This window comes from Dama dama, chromosome 23, assembly GCF_033118175.1.
Source record: "Dama dama isolate Ldn47 chromosome 23, ASM3311817v1, whole genome shotgun sequence".
In the NCBI taxonomy this organism is placed as follows: domain Eukaryota; kingdom Metazoa; phylum Chordata; class Mammalia; order Artiodactyla; family Cervidae; genus Dama; species Dama dama.
Genome location: NC_083703.1, coordinates 17322338 through 17342637, shown reverse-complemented (window position 1 = coordinate 17342637; position 20300 = coordinate 17322338). Strand labels below are relative to the sequence as shown.

Here is a 20300-nt window from a genome sequence, read left to right as displayed (position 1 = left end):
CATGCAGCTCCTGAGGAAGTTCAAAAATGATTTCTTTCTATAAGAATATTAAAAAAAAAGAAAAAAAAAAAGGAAACCACTTAAGAAATCCTGACTTCCTAGGCTCAATGGAAGGGTAAACTCTGACAAGCAGAGGGAGGAAACATAACTGTCACTTTTTTCAGTAACAAGTATTAGCTTAAAAGAAAATCTACACCATCCACATGCTACCAAAAGTGCTAACTTCCTTCCCTGTGCATGGATGTATGTGCACACATGTGGATGTGTGTGTGTAATGTATGTGTGTGTGGTCACGTGTGTGTGTGCAAGTGTGAGTGGACACGTGTGTGTATATTCATGTGTGAGTGGACATGTGTGTGCATGCATGTGTGAGTGGACATGTGTGTGTGGACACGTGTGTGTGGACACGTGTGTGTGTATGTGTGGACACGTGTGTGCATGTATATAGGAATCTGAATGGCAGCAATCTCTTGAGCCAAAGCTACTCTGTGGTTTTAACAGTTGGACCTTGTTTACTTTAGTGGCAAAATGGGAATAACTACAAATACCGAGCTTTCCTCTCCTTGAGTTCTCCTGGATCTTCCAGTGAAAATTTATTCCTGAAATTTACTCCTTAGATTCCCATTCTAGGGATTGCCGAACAGCTCTGTTAACACGTTAAATAAACATAATCATCCTGAATTCACTTAATTTTTTCATCAATGTTGGATGCATTTTCTGGGTGGGCCTTGCCTAAGTATTCCCAAGCAGTTATGTAGGTCACTAATTTTTTTCCATCCAGAAGAATGCCAGGTGCTTAAATAAACCTACCACATCCATAATGTTCTGCTAAGTGCTTTAGGGAAACGGAAAAAAAAAAAAAAAAAGATTTAAAAGATAAGGCTTTTGCCCTCTGGAGGAAAAGTCCATCTTCCTTTAGGATAACCAATGAATGAATGAGGGTAAATGCTTCATACGCCAGGGGCTACACAGACAGGGTGGCCACGAATGTCGGCAGCCAAGCTGAAAGTGGATTCACAGCAGCGACCACCGCCAGCTCCCCTTCCACAGTATAAATGAGAAGGGTTAATATTACAGGTACGTGGGGACTTTTTTAAGTTCAGGGACTAGAAACTTTATTTTTAATGCGCCCCCCCACCCGCAATTGTAAGTATATGCTAACACCCTGGTGTACAACCTGTGAAAGTCACACCTGTATTCGGGGCGGCCTGAATTCATTAACAACTTTCCAATGTGTTGGTGCTAACATATGGCATTTAATTATGGCCTCTGAATCCCTGAGTCTACTTTGAATTTCAAAATGATTTCTTCCTCTTCCAGTGCATCAGCAGGTGACTGCAGGGGGACACCCAGATCCCCATCTCTTCAGGCCTCACCCTCCCCAGACGACAGCGTCCCCTCATACTGGCTCTCGTGAGCCTGGAACTGGATGCCCAGTCACTGGGGGTTTCAGAGGCCTTGAGGAAAGAGATGGGGGCTTAAGTGGCATTTCTGGATGCGAGACTCGCGAGACCCTTGATAGGCCGTGAGGCTGGAAGTTAAAGCAGAATGCACCAGACATTCTGTCCACAGAGTCAAAAAAGAATCCTTGAAGCTAGGAGCGTGACCTCACAAGTGCACACGGCTCCAGCCCTGGGCACCCCAAGCCCAGAACCAAAGGCAAGCACCGCGGCTTCCTCATTGCCCACTGCTGGACTGACTTCAGACCCAGCAGCTGCCTTTCACTTTCAAGCCTGCACAGTTGGTTGCTCTTTCTGCATAGTGATGGAGGATTAAAAGCTGCAAATAGGCCCTCTGATGGGAGAGAAAATGAAAGTGTGTGTGGGTGTGAGTGTGGCTGATCCCTGCAATAATCCACGCCTCCTCAAATGCTCTTTCGGTACCGTCCACTCAACTAGGTGCAAGGGAAAATCCACCACAAAAGGTGGATGCTGTTGAGACCCGGGCCTATGTCCAGTGTGTTCTCAAAATCCCTGATGTTTTATTACTGGTCCAGAGTAGGATCTTTTTTTTGGATGCCTGGTGCAGTAGAAGTGCAAGAACGTGAAGTACTGATGAAAATGTTGGGAGTCTGCATATATGTGTTGGAGGCTGCGGCTCACGCCAGAGCCACTGGAAGCACCGGTTCCAGAAGGGTGGAGATCTCACAGGTTTGTTCCAGAAAACACTCAAGGGCAGGGAACACCCAAGAGCAGACTCACATTTCTAGGTGGGGGGCTTCCCTGGTGGCTCAGTGGTAAAGAAGCTGCCTGCAATGCAGGAGACCTGGGTTCGATCCTTGGACAATGAAAGGTCAACCCACTCCAGTATTCTTGCCTGGGAAATCCCATGGACAGAGGAGCTTGGTGGGCTACAGTCCATGGGGTCATAAAGAGTCGGACACGACCTAGTGACTGAACAACAAACAACATGTCTGGGCTCACCACAGAGGTTCCCTTTGTCAAAATCCCTGAGTAGACAAAAGCTTAAAGGAGTGATTGCTTTTCTGGAATTCATTTGTCCATCACTAATGAATCTGTGATGAATTCTGCTCAGCAAATATGAAGTTGGAGAAATCTGAACACACTGCTAATGAAGACAGTAACTGTCTCACTATGATGAGTCCTTTGTGCCGTCCATAAATGTCAGCAAACTCAGGGAAAAAAAGTGCAATTAGAGCTCGTTATACTTCTTTCACAGCCACAGGAGCTATTTTGAGCATCTGAGCCCAAGAAATCTTGGTGCTCTCTGAGCTGCAGAAACTATGAAAAAGTGAAAAGTGAAAGTGAAAGTCTCTCAGTCGTGTCTGACTCTTTGTGACCCCATGGACTGTAGCCTGCCAGGCTCCTCTGTCCATGGAATTCTCCAGGCAAGAGTATTGGAAGGGGTAGCCATTCCCTTCTCCAGGGGATCTTCCTAACCCAGGAATTGAACTGGGGTCTCCAGCATTGCAGGCGGATTCTCTACCAGCTGAGCTACCAGGGAAGCCCTGCAGAAACTATGCTTACCTGTCAAAAATGCCACGTGACATCAGAAAAGGCCTGCAGCTTGTAGCCCTGGCTTTGGGACATAATACCTTTCTCCTTCTTCCACTCAGGTCCAAGGAGAACCCTGAAGTCTGCTCATGACTATGCAAGGCGGGGGTCCACCCAAGCCTCTGCAAAGAGCGCTTTAAAAGCCACCTTCGGTCCCTTTATACTATTTGACTTTTTGTTTCTTAACTGAAAATTCAGAAAATGAAGTTCAGTCTGCAAGCCAAGGGACCAACGGCCCAGAAAGGTTTGGGGGTTTTCCTTTGTGTGTTCAGACCCAAGCTTTGGCAGGAAGACTCTAAGGCTGGAAGGGCTGGTCTCTGCTCTCAGGAGGCACCAGAGAAGCTGCCCCCGAGGGCTGGAGATATGTCATCAGCGGAGCAGATGGATGCTCGCCTCGCACCAGGTGTGACGCTAAGTTCTGCAGGTGACAACTGCGGGATGACAGTGTGAGGTGGGCCTTACGGGCGCAGCACAGACTAGAAGACCACAGCCCCTCTTACAGCTGGAGACTCGGAGGCTGGGTGAGGTGAGAGGAACTTGCCTAAGGTCACAGCCAACAAGTGCAGGGATGGTGTCAAGTCTGGGCTCCCCGAAAGAGGGTGCTTCTTGAGACATGGCATTTCTGGGTATTTGCTCCTCTTGGTAAAACAGTACCCAGTCCTGCTTGGCTTTCGAGACTCTGCAAAACGGGGTGTGCCCCCAAAAGTTGTATCCTGTTGCTGTGGTTCCAGACCCCAAGCAGACACCACCCTCAGTGTCCAGAGGAGTCAGAGGGCGGCGGGCTGTTCTGAACCTCCCCGGCAGCCACCCCACGGACAGTCAGGGTTTGCGCTTGCCCAGCAGAAAATGCAGAAGACACCTTCTCTCGTTCAATTCTTCAGGTATTTTGAGTCACACGTTTCCAACTCGGTTCTCTCTTTTGTCACGTTTATCACGACGGCTTAAGGCTCAAATGAAGCCTCTTCTGCAGACTTTGATCCCATGACCCGTGTCCTGACAGTCTGGATGATTATGGAGCCAAGGGACAGGGAGCATCTCCTGGTGGCTGGACATACCAGCATGACCTTCGCTGACGGAGTTCACCCCACAAATACCAGCTCCATCCCTCCCCTCTCCCAGGAGGAAGAGAATGGACTGTAGACGTGCCCACCTGGAGCACGTGGGCTCGGGGAGCCTGCCTTCTGCCTGGGCAGACGCACTTGGCTCAGGGCCTAAGGGCCAGGGAAGAATCAGGTGGAGATACCAGGCAACCTTTTATACAAGCGCTCAGTCACTTACAGCACTACCCCAAATATCTAGGATAAACGCTCAGCTCTGAGAGGCAGTTACCTTTATTCCTATTCCTATTCTATGAATGAGATTAAAGTCCAATCTCTCCATGACTGTTAAGATACTGAAACTAGTGACAACAAACATTGAGTTCCAGGAGGGAATGGACAGTGTCTTTTGCGTCCTTTTCTGCTTTTAAAAATTCACTGCTGCAGCCTCAGCCCCTGGCAGCCTGCCCGGCACAGAGTAACTGATGAAGAATTGTCAAACAAAGGACGAAGCGACTGGACTAAGGTCCCACACGAAAGCAGTGGCGGGTTTTAGACCCTCTGACATCCAACGCCACAACTGCGATAAAGAACTGTAGGGAAAAGGGAATCAGACCCGCAGAGAAGGGTGCGGCTGGTCAGGATGGTGGTGAAGCACCAGTGTTTACTCCCCGCCAGGCGAACCAGTGCCAGCAGCAACCCCATACGGCAGGGAACTTCCTTCAAAACTTTCCAGTCGATGGGGCCAGAAAATGGGATGCGCTACAATCAGCAAAAACACACCTCTTGGAGAGGCAGAGCCTCATCATAATTTACACATGCGGATATGCAGATCTCCAAGTGTGTGGCTTCTGCCCCATGACTAATTAATGAGGTGCAGAGCTGCCTGGAGGCCGGAAACCACGCTGATTGTGTCAGTCTTGTGGGATGGGGGTGCTGGGCTCCAGGAAGGCAGGAGATTCCTCTAACATACGTTCAGTCAATCCCAAGAACAAAACCGGGAGAGACGGTCTGCACAAGTAGAAGCAGAAACTCTAGAGAGAAATGTGCCCGTCAACCCTCTGGTGTTATGGAGAGGCAAGTCAATTATTCCATGGACCTCACCAAATGCATACATTTTTTTTTTTTTTTGTACTTAAGTGTGTGTTTATTAACCAGCAGACTGAATTCTGAATGAATATAGATGCAAATGCATGGGTACAACCTAGAGAAAAGTGCAATGAGACACTCTCAAAGCCACAGGACCAAAGGAAAGGGGGAACAAAAGTCAGCCTAAGTCCTGGTGGGTGAGGCCCTCCTCACCTGGCTTCTCTGCCTGGTGTAAGGTCATCCCTCCCCCTCGGGCGCCTGTGCGGCTGTCAGAGGAGGTAGACAAGAGCCAAAGGCCACAGGGTCACCATACCGATCACATCCCAAACAGAGGGACACGGAAAACTGCTTCTTGTAGCATCTTCACAGGTCTTTACACCAGATACAGGAGGAACGGGACTGAAGCTCACGTTTATCCAGAGATGCCCACCCCAATGGAAGTTCCTGGAACACATCTCTCCGCCTTCCCCAGAGAAACAGCTAGCTCCTCCCTGCACCCTCTCCCCCCGCCAGCCTCACTTCTGTGCTTAAGAAAACAGACATTAATAGGAGACAATTGGTCACCACCTACCGTTTGATTTTTCACTATCTGCAGGTTTCATCTGAATGGGATGATGCATCTAAAAACAGAAAAGTGAGAAGGTAAGGCAGATTGAACAACAGTTCAACAATCTCAGAAACCCCATGCTGTTCAACAAGACGACAATACTGTTACAAGGGCATTTAAATCATAACGAGACCTCTCTCAGTTAACAGGAACTATTATATATTAAATGCAAGCATGTATTTGATGTTCAGCAACAGGATGCTTTTAAGCCCCAAGGCTCTGTGAGCTTTGCAGTCAGGCTCAAGTTCATAACCTGCTTCTAGCACTCAGTGTGGTTTCTGCCTGGATCTGACAGGGGATTCTGGCTCTGCCGTTCATTACAGCGGCGTGGCCTTGGGCAGGTGTCTTTTCTGAGCCTTAGTCTCCTCATCTGTAAGATGGAGGTGATATCTATATAGTAGGGCCGGAGAGAATTACCAAGACAAGATGCATGTGATGTGCTTAACAAATGAGGCATAGGAAAAAACAGCTACCATTATTTTGTATTATTACAAATGATTACAGATGGTCCATTTTTCTCCTGGTCATTCTACATCTGCTGCATGGCTGTTTCTTGGGTTTTAGAGTTCTGAGTAATTTGCAGGTTGACCCACTGATTGATTTAGGTGTCAAAATCTCATTTTTATTAAACATGAAGTATGAGACAGGAATGCAGAGGCAGTGAAGGAATGGACAGAAGGCGAGAGGGAGGGAGGAAAGAATGAGGGAGGGGCTGACAATCACATTTAGTGAGCACGTAGGTGGAGAAAGCACCTGGGACGACGTGGTACCAAGATCCTGCATCTTGGAGGAACAAGATGCTCCGTGCTCTTTAAATGATGCCAATCACACTCCTGTGCGTGATCTGCAGAGTTGACTCCAAGCACAGAAAGCTGCCACCATTTCCAATTAAAATAAATTCCTCAAATGACTTTCACAGGTTCTCTCGCTTCATATTTCATCCTACCCCAAGGACTGTCGACGCCACGGGGTAGATGGAATCAGTGGCTGTGCAAATGCTTTTATTATAATGGGTCCCATTCTCTCTGAACCTTTAATTTCCCCAGTGGACTTCCCTCACTTGCCAGCCACAGCTCTGGGTTTTATCTAATTTAAATGAAAGGGGAATGCTACTTGGCTCTGGCACCGAAATGATGGGAAGTGATTATCGGGCGGTCGAGACCACGTGCACCTAATGCCTGCCAGGGTCTTCCAGACACTAGAGGAAGAGGACGAGAGAGCAGTACTGGGGGACGAGAGGCTAAATAATTCAGAGCTGCTTCGTTTACGCTCCAAGGCAAGATGCTCTTACACACAGAACACAGGCCTTGAGGTGTGGCGTCTACCTGTATTCCCACTCCACTCATTAATACATTCAATTTGTAGAGAAGAGACCAGCATGAGAGTAGAATGCTTAGGGGTCAGTAAGCAGACTTGTCTTTTCAGAAAAGGGGCTGAAAGTGGGAGTCCAGGGGAGCAGGCACTTCACTCTGCCTGGTGAGGGCGGTGGGGGTGTCGTGGCAGAGGGCCCATCTGCTTTGAGTCCTAAAGGCTGGCGGACTTGCCAGCAGAGGAGGGGGCAGTCTGAAACCAGCGGACTGTCCCACACAAAGACGTGGTGGTGGTGAGGAGGCGCCCGGCCCTCCTGGAGGCAGTATACAGTGTGAGTGCGTGTGTCGGGGGTGCCCGGGCAGCCGGTGTCCAGGCTGTTGACGATCTCGCAGATGAAGGAGTTCCAATTTCACCTAAAAGTCAGCAATCAGGTGTAGAATGTTTAAGCAGCAAAGCCATGAGTTCCCATTTGCTTTCTCGAAAAGTCACCTTTGGCTGCAGCGTTGGAGGGAGGAGACTCAGAGAGGCAAAGGGGACAGTTCAGAAGTGACTGACTACCAAGAGCCCCCGGGAGCTGGTGAAGGTCTGAACCTCAGAGGTAACTGGCTGGTGGTGGCAGAACCCCAGGCCTGGACAACTGAACGTACAGCGGGGCCCCGGCCCGTTCACCTCACTTCTGTGTCCTGCATATAACGCTGTGCCCTACAAGTAACGGCCTAAACAGGGAAAACTCGAGAAAGCAGTCCGGGGAGCGGGTGGGCAGAGGCTGAGGGGCACAGGTCAGGACGCCCTGCGTTTGGTGTGAAGCTGGAAACGCGGGTCTCGAGCTGCCACGACAGCTCTGGGAGCGGGCTGATGCCACAGGTGTGGCTGAAACTGTCCAGAGAAGGAACTCAGTGAAGGGAGACGACAGCCAAGGGCAGAACCATGGAACAGCCGGGAAGAGGAGTCAGTCAGAGGCACAGAGCAAGGGCCAACCCAGAGAAGCCGGAACAGAACCGCGGGCCCCACAGGCGTCACGCAGGGAGAGTTTCAAGAACAAGCTGGTGGTCAGAGCAAGTGCTGTTAGATGCTACGATGAAAGTGCCCCATGGTCCTTCTGCATCTGGCAATACAGATTTAAAAAAAAAAATTATCAAAACAGCTTCTGTGGGGGTACTGGGGGCCAGAATGCCAACCTGCAGGCAGTGGGAGGGTAACAGGAAAGGTAATGGTTGATATGATAGACGCAGACAATTACTTCGAGATTTGTTCTAAGAGGCGGCAGGGAGGAAGACAGGAGGCTTGGTGGATGATGAAGGTGGAGTCTTTCCAGATAGGAAACACATGTACAGGTCAATGAGCTGAAAAGACTCAAGATGAATTTCACAGGTTAAAGGTACAGGAGAGATAAGAGTACCACCATTATATATAGGACGCAAAAATTCAATGAATAGGACTCTTGCCTTCAAGACACTGCCAACCCAACATGGTTGGCATGACATGTACATGTTTGACTGACATGCACATAAATAAAGGAGAAAGCTGGTGATGAGGATCAGAAAAGTATTACAGAGAGAGTGCTGTGAATCCTCAGATCCATCAGCGACGTGCAGAGGTCTGGATGAGGAAATCTAGGAGCTGCAAGGACAGAATCATTTGACTAAAGCTGCCAAGGGCCCTGGGAATCATCTCGTCCAATATCTCAATGTCTGAAGGGAACAAGGGACTCCACTAAGGACACACAGCTGGTTAATGACACAGCTGGGATCAGAAAGCAGAGTTCCCTACTCTTCAACCAGGGCTGATTCCCACAAACTGCATGGCTGCCCCCACAAATGCCCAACACGGTGTTTGGACTCCTGAGCCTACGAGGAGGAACCGCAGGTGCCAGAGAGATGCTCACTTGGAGGCGCCAGCAATAGCCCCTTGGGGGAAAGTGGTCCTCCTCTGCCTTCCCACCACACTTCATCAACAGAACTTCACCATGGGTATTGTGCAAAGACTTGACTCTGGGTTCTCCTGCTGTTGCTGAGAACTGACTCTGATTCTGATCTAAGACTATCCAGAAGGCTCAGGAATGTACCAGTGGGAGCAATAAACAGCTGTGGCCACTCTGGCCTTGAATTTGGTTTTTTTGAACTTGAACTCCTGGATCCAGAGAGGAGAAGGAGAGATCTCCTCATGGAGATCTGGATTGTCAGACCAAGGTGATTCTGAACGGCTGGTCACCCTACTCCAGGGATGTTCTGAAACCAACCGTGATAATGTATGTAAAGCACCTTGGCCTTCTTGGAGAGAGGTGTTCAATCAGGACTGTATTAGGAATGGCTCATTATCACGAACAGTTCATTTGAGTTACAAATTCCTGATCAGATACAGGATGTAAATGTCAAGGAAGACAAAAAAAAAAAAATGGTTAGGAGGAGTCATTCTCATAATGTTATGTCACTTCCTCAAAGTCTTATGATTCCAAGAACTTTGGGAGAACTTGTTGAGTGGAGCAGGGAAGTTCCTGGAAAGGAGGGGACATTCCAGTTTAAAGTTTCAATATAATATAATATTATAATATAGGGAGATTCCTCCCCTCTAACAGGAAATGGTGTCAAAGATTCACCTCAGTAGGGTGCTGAGACAACTCACACATTCTCTTCACTCTGCTCTGTTACATGGTGGGAATAATGGGTAAACAAGCGTTCTCATCACAACAGTGTCTAACGTAAGGGTAGAGAGAGACACACCAGGCGTTTTCCTCACGCAGCGTGGGGACTCAGACACACACCCGCCAGAAAGGAAGGGCACGCGCAGAACACGTCTCAGCTGGAGCGATGGTCAGGCTCACTCCTGAAGGGACCCTGATGCTCACCGGGACTTGAGTGAAGGGCATTTCAGGGAAGGAGCAACCTACTTGAAGGAAGAGAGTCAGAGAAACGAAGTCACACTGCTCCTAATGAGTGACGATGATGCATCCTAACCAACAGACGGAGCGCCGGATGTCGCCAGAGACCATGCACCAAACCCCAAACAACAAAGCACTTCACGGCCCACCGTCAGGGATAAGTTCACGGATCAGAGAAGTTCAGGCACAGGGAAAACAGCGCGCTCTCAGCCCTGAAATACAACGGCCCTGGGATGGCAGCCAGAGGCCACACCCTCACTGCCTTCCTCGAGGACTGAAGGTGACGCCCGTGGCATCACACCTGAAGCGTGGCAACACAGCTTTTGTCACGATGGGGACACTGGTCACCTCCACCACCCAAGCTGGAGGGCGGGGGTATATGCACCTTCCCGGGAGGAAGGCCCAAGAGCTCGGCCGTCACTGTTCCAGTCTCCTTCCTGGATCAGTTACACACGTCCACTCTTTTTTAGATCCTTTTCCCACACAGGCCATTACAGAGTATTGAGTAGAGTTCCTTGTGCTACATAGCAGGTTATCTTATATATACTGGTGGGTACATGTCAAGCCCCATCTCTCAGTTTATCTCGCCTCCTTCCCCCCTTGGTAGCCATTTGTTTGTTCTCTATATCTGTGACCCTATTTCTGTTTTATAAGGAAGTCCGTTTGTTCTTTTTTTTTAGATTCCACATACAAGCGATTTCATGATAGTTGTCTTTCTGTCTTACTTCACTCAGTGTGCCAGGTCCATCTATGTCACTGCAAATGGCATCACTTTGTTCTTTTCAATGGCCGGATAATATTCCATTGTATATATGTTAAGAGGCATGTTCATTACTCTGAGGCTGCATCTCCATCATTACACAGGATCGGCTGGGTCTGAAGAAACCTTCGCTGGTCTGTATTGTTATGATCTGTCTACATGGTTAGAGGAGCCTAGGGATTTATAACCTCTAGCCAGTGGCACTGACGGGGTAGCTTCCTTGAGGCCTGGAGGAACGGCAGCAAGCATGCGTGGTGCTAAGTCACTAAGGTGTGTCCAACTCTTTGCAACCCTATGGACCACAGCCTGCCAGGCTCCTCTGTCCATGGGATTCATTCCCCAGGCAAGAATACTGGAGTGGGTAGCCATTTCCTTCTTCAGGGGATCTTCCCGACCCAGGGATTGAACCCTCATCTCTCTATGTCTCCTGCATTGGCAGGCGGGTTCTTTACCACTAGCGCCACCTGGGAAGCCCAGTGAGTCTAAGACTTGAGTCCACCTCAGCTGCCCTTGGAGCAGAGACTGCAGCAGGGCTCTGGCTTTCCTACTCCAGGTTCCCCACAGCTGAGGGCCTGTCCCAGGGAAATGGCAGAATCAAGTATTTTGGAAACAGATCTGCTTCATGGCAGCGCAGTTAACTTAACAGAGTTCATCAAGCTTATGTTTCTATGAAGAACGCCTTCTAAACCCATTCCCTTGAAGATTGATTTGCATGTGAATTTGTTTTGTATCTGAATTTGTGTTACATTTTATTACAGAACAGTGACATCATACCTCATGTTCCACAGTAAGGTATTGGGTAACTTGTTGGTTTCTATTTAGTCCTACTTACTTAAAGGCAAATGAAATCTATAGATAAACAACTAGGATTTACTGTATATTACAGGGCATTATGTTCAATATCTTGGAATAAACTATAATGGAAAAGAATAAAGGAATATATATGTACATACATATATATGTATATATGAATCACTTTGCTATATACCTGAAACTAATGTAATACTGTAAATCAACGATATTTCAATGAAACAAAGAAATGCAAATGAAGTCTGATGAAAGGGGGACTAGTCAAACAGATTCCACAGAAACTGGTTGTTACTTTCAGTTACATCTGCGTGTTCAGTATTGATCATAAAAGCAAAGGGCACCGTGACCGCAGTGCCCTGCGCTGCTGTTTCTCAGGCGGCGGATTAGGGTCTCTTGACCTGTGGGCCCCTCCTCTCTGACGTGGGCTAGTTTTCATCCCACACCTCCACTCTCTCAGGAGGCTGTCAGCTTCACAGGGCACCAGCCTCCAGGAGCAGCCTCACCCCGTACCCTGCCTCCTAATGGTGCGCGCGTGACCCCCGGACCTCCCTCGCTTCTCCCCCACACGCACAGGGGGCCCTAGATCCGAAGCCCTTCTTGCTGGCAGGACCTGCTGCTTCTCACTCTGGAACGTGTCAACCTTGGCTGCGTCACCAGGAGCCTGGCTGTGGCTCACAGAAATGAAGACGAGGACGTAATACAGGGCAAAGGCGCCCCTCCAAAGGCTGTGGAGGTGACGGCAGGGGGAGGGGGCCATAGACGCCCCTGGCAGCAGCCGTCACCACCCTCGTTATGAGTCCCATCACATCCCAGTGACGAAGACAAGCCTGGACCACAGCCGCCAGCACCCACGAACCGCACTCTATGAAGTCTGAGTTATTTCCCCAGATCTTTCTGCCTTGATCCTGTGATGGCTAAGGAGGTGATTCTGAGCTGAAACGGCCAGTGTTAACCCAGATGGAGGCTGGAAGACACAGGACCCTGTTTCTCGCACCAAGGAGAATTTGTGTTGAAACTTGTTTAACCTCAGCCATCACCGAAGGATGAATGAACCACCTTTAACACCAGACTCAATATAAAACATGCCATTTTTTAACCTGAAATGGGTTTTACAGAGTCACCACCACGCATCTTATTATTAACCCCATTGTGACCCCTAGAAAGAGCAGCCGTGATGGCACATGTTATAAGCTTACTGCTCACAAAGTATTTAAAAGGGGAAAGAGAGGGGAGGGAAGAAGTGAATGCATGAAAATTAACGGACTCCACTCAGGACAGATGAACTGGAATTTTTCTTCTGTTCCCTGACAACACAAACCTGACTCATGGGGAATATACTTCATATCTTGTTGGACAGCAGACTCTGAGATACCAAAGGCACCTACACTTCCTGAATTTTTCTCCAAAATGTTTTGCAAATGGGCAAAAATAAATTTCCAAAGAAGTGCCACCAGCTGGACGCACGCCATCACCCAAAGGCAGATGCGTCGTCAAGGGATCTTCTATGACCATAAGGAACTCCCAGAGCCATAGAGGCTCCCCCATCTCTCTAGGTAGGAAATTCTGCCATTTCCGTCACTGCTTTTTATACTCTGCATAGAGCAGACTGGGAAGAAACAAAGTGAGTTTTAGGAATGTTGACCTATCAGTATTGAATAAGGACCTCTGAATTTCTCTGATTTTTGAAAATGGTGATGTATCGTTAAACTTCCTGAAACATCTTTAACTGAGTGCTGCCTCTGCAAGAATACAGCTGACCAAAGTCACATGTGGGATCTGTCTCCATCAGGATGAAGCTGGGCTTGGCGCTCACTGTTGTGTTTGCTACGTAAGGAGAGAATTTAGGCAATTTTGGTGAAAACTGTTTTCCTGTTTAATTCTCACAACAACCCTGAGATAGACATGAATAAGGAACTAAAGGGACAGGGCTGGGGGAGGGATGGAAGGAGAAGAACAAAGAGAGATGAAAGAACTTGGCTGAGGCACACAGAGCACATCGGCAGTGGGGCAGGGATTTGAGCTGGGACCGTCTCAGGCTGGAGCACAGACTCTCAACCCCTCCGGCATACTGAGCCTCCCCTTAGCACATCCAGACAGCTATGCTGTGAGATGGTGGTTTCTAAGAACCGAGAGCATTACCAAAATCTCCTCTTTCATGCTAGACATAAAGGCTATCTCAGTCTGTAGGGTACCTCCCAATTAGAAACTTATGTATGAATATGTTTATGTGTATATATGTATACATCATATATATTTCACATGCACATATGAAATACATATTTTAAAGACTTATTTAAACAACAACAAAAAAATCCCAGTTCAGCAATTTTTCCCACCTCTCACTCCTAGCCTCTGGCAATCACCTATCCTCTGTATCTGTGAGCTTTTTTTTAAAATTAATTTTTAGATTCCACATAAAAGGGAGATCATAAAATATCTGTTTTTCTGTGACTTATTTCAATTTTGTGTAATACCTTCAGGGTCCGTCATTTGTCCAAAGGCAAGATTTCATTTTTTAAACAGCTAAATGATATTTCATTATGAATGTATATATACACAAATATATACATATACATATTTATATATGAAACAATTTCTTTATCCATTCATCCAACACTTTGGTAGCTTTCATATCTTCGCTCTTGTAAATAATGCTGCAAGGGACATGGGAGTACTGGTTATCTTTTTCAAGTTAATGTCTTTGTTTCTTTCAGATAAATGTCTAGAAGGAGAACGGAGGTATCATATGATAGTTCTGATTTTTAATTTTTTGAGGAAATGCCACACTGTTTTTCATAGTGGCTGCATCAATTCATATTCCTACCAACAGTGGACAAAGGTTCCCTTTTCTCCACATCCTCAGCAACACTTTTTACTTTTTACCTTTTTGAAAACAGCTTTTCTGATAGGTGTGAAGTTAGAGCTCCCTGTGGTTCTGATTTGCAATTGCCTGAAGAATAATGATGCTGAGCATCTTCTCATGTGCCTATTGGCCATCAAGATGTCTTCTTAGGAAAAATGTCTATTCAGATCTTCTGCCCATTTTTTAAATCACATTGATTTTTTGCTACTGAGCTTATGAGTTCCTTATATACTTTGAATATTAATCCCTTGAATATATGATTTGCAAATAATTTTCTCCCATTCACTAGACTGTCTTTTCATTTTGTCAAGTTTGCTTTACTGTGCAGAAGTTTTTTAGTGTGATGTAGTATCACTCATTTATTTTTGCTTTTCTTGCCTTTGCTTTGGTGACAGTTTAAAAAAAAATCATCATCAAGAGCTATGTCAAGAAGCTTGTCACCTATGTTTTCTTCTAGGAGTCTTATGATTTCAGTCTTATATTAAAATCTTTAATCCTTTTTCTTAATTTTTGTGTATTGTGTGAGACAGTCGTCCAGTTTACCCAACATCATTTATTTGAGACTGTTCTTTGCCCATTGTATATTCTTGGCTCTTTTGTCATAAATTAATTGACGATATATATGTGAGTTTAATTCCTGGGTCTATTCTGTTCTATGCGTCCGTTTTTAATGTCCATACCATACTCTTTTGATTTCTACAGCTTTGTAATACACTTTGAAATCAGGGGCATGCTGCTTTTAGCTTTGTTCTTTTTCAAGACTGCTTTGCCTATTCAGGGTCTTCTGTTGTTCCATACAAACTTTACAACTATTTATTTTGTTTCTGTGAAGCATATCAGTGGAATTTTGACAGGGATGGCACCAAATCTGTAGCTTGCCTTGGATAGTATAGCAACTATAACAATATTAATTCTTCCGATCATGAACACCGAATATCTTTACATTTATTTGTGCCTTCTTCTGTGCCTTTCATTAAGGTCCTGTAGTTTTCTATATACAATCCTTGGTTAAATTTATTATTTTAGATGCAAATTGTAAATGGAACTGTTTTCTTAATTTCTCTTTCTGATATTTCATTATTAGTGAATAGAAACACAGCAGTTTTTTTTGTGTGTATTCACTTTGAATCCTGTGACTTTACTAAATCTGCTTATGAGTTCAAACAGTTTTTTGATGGAGTCTAAGGTTTTCTCTATATAATATCATATATCATCTTCAAATAGTGAGAATTTTTATGAAAAAAAGAAAGCTTAAGAGACAACACCAAAAAGGACTGGCATTCATATTCCAGGGATCCCACAAGGAAAATAGACAAATGGGAAGAATAATTATTTAAGGAAATAATGGCTGAAAGCTTACTTAACCTGGGGAAGGAAACAGACATTCAGATCCAGGAGTCCAGAGTGTTTCAAATAACTCAAAGAGATCCACACAAAAACAGATTATAATTAAAATGTCAGAAGTTAAAGACAAGGAAAGACTATTAAAAGCAGCAAGAGAAAACCAACTTATTATGTACAAAGAAGCCCCCATAAGATTACGAGCAGATTTTCCAACAGAAACAATGAAGGCCACAGGGAATGGCATAATACATTCAAAGTGCTGAGAAAACAAAACAAAAAACTCCCAACCAAGACTACGCTACCCAACGGATTCATCATTCAGAATTGAGACAGTTTTCCAGACAAGCAGAAACCAAGGGAATTCAGTAATACACCAAAAGAGTCATATGCCATGATCAAATAGGATTTATTCCAGGGATACAAGGATGGTTCAACATCTACAAATCAGTCATTGTGATACACTGTTTTAAAATAAAGCGTAACAATCATATGATCATCAACAGATGCAGAAAAAGTGTTTCACAAAATTCAACATGTATTTGTGAGAGAAAAAAAAAACAAACCTCTCAACAAAAGGGGTACAGAGGGAATGCACCTCAATCTAATAAGGGGCACGTATGACAAGCTCACAGATAACACACTAAACCATGAAAAAATGGAAAGCTTTTCCTTCAAGCTCAGCAACAAGCCAAGGATGCCCACTTCTGCCACTTTCATTCAACATAATACTGGAAGTCTGAGCCACAGCAATGAGGCAAGAGAAAGAAATAAAAGACATACAGACCGGAAAGGAGGAAGTAAAATATTTTAGTCTCAGAACAAAAGTGATTGTCTAGGTTTTCTCTATGGAAAAGGTAGGAAAGCAAACTTAAAATGCTGTCATGAGTCAAAGAAAAACAGCCTTACAGCCATACTAGGAAAGTATAGCTCTGATCTGTGTGCCATCTGACCACAAGGGAATTGTGTGCTCTGATTCAGAGAGATTAAATGTTAGTTCTTCTACAGTTCCTTCAGGTCATTTAAAATACATGCAAAATGGAATTAGACTGTGAAGTTTATATTATGGGCCAAGTTATCCAAAATGTTCTATATCTATGATGACGAGACACAATTGATAACAAGCAAAATGAGCTCTCAGTCTACAAGAGAATAATAGTTTTGAATTACTGACAACTGATCCCGCATTTTGTGGTTTCTTCACAAACTGTTAGTGGGAAAAGTACACTGGAATCTATAAAATGAATCAAGCACAGACCACTTATTAGAAAAGTCAGCATTGATACAGGCAGGCACTGGTATTTGGCTTTATGATAGCTGACTGAATTGTGCAATGCCTGTTTCTATTTGAATGTGTGTGTGTGTGTGGTCACGCTCTGTCATGTCCGTCTCTTTGCAACCCCATGGACTACAGGCCGCCAGGCTCCTCTGTCCATGAAGTTTCCCAAGCAAGAATACTGGAGTGGGTTCCTATTTACAACTTCAGGGCATCTTCCTGACCCAAGGATCAAACCCACGTCTCTTGTCTCTCCTGCACAGGCAGGGGGATTCTTCACTGCACCACCTGGGAAGCCAAGTAATCATCTGAACACTGCTTTGGAAGGCAGCTATCCTCACCACTACACCACCAATGCTGAATACTGCTTTGGAAATTCTGGAGGACACTGAGTAGACAGTGACCCTTTGGAGATGCAGATTCGCTGGTGGAAGCGGAGTGTATGGGATTCATTTATGCTTTGAGTCACAGTACTATTCCAAATGGTTCTTTGGTGCATCTCTACCAACAAGTTAATAGAGAAGGCACACAGAAAACTTTAAATGAATATTTGCCAACGTATATCTTTACAAAAGTGATCAAAGCCAAGAATAAAAGAGGGTGTGAATATGACAATAACAAAGAAACATGTTACCCTTTCTCTTCCCATGGCAAATCACAACCAGAGGAAAAAACTTACAGTGGACATGAATGACTATTTCTTCCTAATAGCCACTGATACATGTGAAGTGCTTAAAGCACTGCCTGCATAATATGTGCCCAATAAAGTTATCGTTATCATTGTCATTACCATTTGACAAAGCCAAAGGAGACCGCTGAGGGAAAAGGCCCGATTCAAAACACGCTGGAAGGAACAGCCTTTCTTGGTCACATGGGAAGTATACAGCTAATACTGCTCCCAGCTTTTTCCACATATAATAACAACCCAGTGAGAGGAAACAACCTACAGAACCCAGAATTAGGTATCTGCTTTTGGCTTCTCGGGCTCCAAAGGCAGCCTTTTTTTTGCTGTAATGTTACTAGCTATTTACATTTCTGTTACAATCGTGTGGTACACTAGAGGGGAAAAGTCAAGCGCATAACCATTTAGTCCTGGCAAAAAATAAATAAAATATCGCAGGAAAATTAGATTACTCTGGGTGGAATTATAGGAGGGGAGCTAGAGTCTGCTATGGTGATTAAGCCATCATTTCTGACAGATGACTCTAATCGCCTGTCAAATAGCATTCCTCAACCCCATCTGTAACTTGGCGTCCTCGTTACTCAGCCCATGTTACCTTCTGTATAGAAAACACACACAAACAGGGGAGGTGCAGCCCAGCATTTATTACACTCATTAGCTATAATTAGGTTCTGTGTTTTCATACTAAGTAATAACATGAGCTGCCATTTTGCTTTATTTATTCTTAAAATTAGAAGAAAAATGAATAGGCTCAAAACGGGAGGCACAGAACGTGAATGAAAAAATGATTGTTACAACAAAGTGCGAGCATAATGCTTTTCGAAGCATCCCTATTGAAGAAAGATGTTAATCCTTTCTTAATTTTTCATGGAACTGTTCTAAGTATATTACTTAGAGAGGTAAATCTATGACACTTTTTAACCCTCTAGTCAGATGCGGGGCCTAATTAGCTATGATTTCGGTAGAAGGTATTATTACTATGCTTAGTCTTATTTTTACAAACAGAAAGCAATTTCTTTGATAAGATTTCGGTTCTTCCCTCTGTCACTGAATCTCTGGGATAGAGTATAAACAAATGATCCAATTAGTTGCGCTCCCAAATAAATACAATGAAAAGCAAAGCAGAACCAGTTAAAATTGAGTGACTGTACTTAGGTTTTCTGGAATCCTCTGTTTAGAGCTTCATGTTTTAATGACGCAAGACTGGAGGGTCTAGAACAATGCTAGAAATGGAGGTGAGTGGAAAGACAATGTAAGAGGCGGCATGTAGGATCAAAGAGCTGCTCAGGCAATAGGACAACAACCATAAGCACAGCAGAAGTCCACACAAGTCACACACACACACAGGACAGAGTCTAACAGCCACTCCTGATTAACAAGCCTAAAAGACAGATATGCTTTCTAACCATGATTTCCTTCTGACAGTGGAACTGTCTTCCCAAACCCAGTGATGAACGTGCCAAGAGTCACTCTTCCAGATGTTACCCAGACGCTCCATTAGATACGCTCCCTAACTGAGCCAGGCAAAACACAGATGGAAAAAACAGGGCCTGACCTGGCCATGGAGGAGTGACTTAATGATCTGGTCGCTCCCCTACATTGCCAGTATGATGGTTCTACAGGCCACAAACTTAGTGTCCTCTTGTATTTTGTGACAGATGAGTTGGTTTAAGAACAAACTGTCCTCTTGACATTAGCCTTGACCCGTCACGGCCACCCTCGGGCTTGCCTCTCACATAGCCGGGGCCTAACCCAGAAGCCAGCCTGCTGGCCTCGCTGTGGCTCCTTCCCCGACAGCTGTCATCCAGGTGGCCATGGCTACCCAGGCCTCAGCTCCCTGGACTGGGGGCAGCGAGGCCTGTGGGCTGGGGAGCAGAGGGTGGTCCACCTCCCTCACTGGTGTGCCCTCTGCAGGGAGACGCCCGTGTTGCTTAACTGGCCCTTCTGCCGGGTCCCATCCCGTTGGGAAGCTTGGTCAGACTGGGAGGGTGTTTCCTCCCTGATCTCTCGGCCCCCTTCCCAGGACCCAGCTCAGTTCCTGACACTCCCTGGTACAGTCGTCTCTCTACTCAACTTCAGCCACACTCCTGCCTCACTCTTGTAGGAAACGGCCCTTTGCACAGTGAAAGCTGCCCACACTGCCCTGGGTTTCGGTCGGTCCTGGGAAACACCAGCGCAGGGCTGAGCCCGGGGCTGAAGCAGCATCAGCTCAGGACTGGGAGCAGTTGTCTGGTCTGTTCCCAGACCCCTCGCGGGACCGGTACCCGGGCCGCACTGCCTTACTCTTCTGCTTCTTGGAATTCTCGCTCTAGATCTGTCTCTGCTAAGTTTTTTTCCCACTCCTGCTCACACAGATTCCTGTAACGGACTCCTTGCATGCTGGTCCTTGTCTCCCAGAGCACTGCACACACTGCTGCCTTTTTAATCCATTGAAAATGCAGGTGTAACGATGTCTGTGCCCAGCTCAAACACTTTCAGTGATCTATCAGATTACACTCTGGCTCCTTGGCCCATCTTTCAGGGAACTCCATGCTTTGCTTCCAAATTACCTTTGCAGGCTGACTTCCCACAATCGCGCTCCATTTCCCGTCTCTTCTAGTCAAACTGAAGAACAACTTCTTCCTGGTTCTTC

At 45.8% G+C, this 20300-nt stretch overlaps 1 protein-coding gene across 11 annotated transcripts in view; it reads right to left on the bottom strand.

Annotated features, from left to right (window-relative positions):
• The window catches only part of CELF2 (CUGBP Elav-like family member 2), a 550854-nt gene that overhangs the window by 65402 nt on the left and 465152 nt on the right, over positions 1-20300 (bottom strand). For all 11 annotated transcript variants that reach the window (XM_061126053.1, XM_061126051.1, XM_061126049.1 and 8 more), the window contains one exon: positions 5712-5760. In XM_061126053.1, the coding sequence (XP_060982036.1) occupies positions 5712-5760 (49 nt within the window). The remainder of the gene's footprint in view (positions 1-5711; positions 5761-20300) is intronic.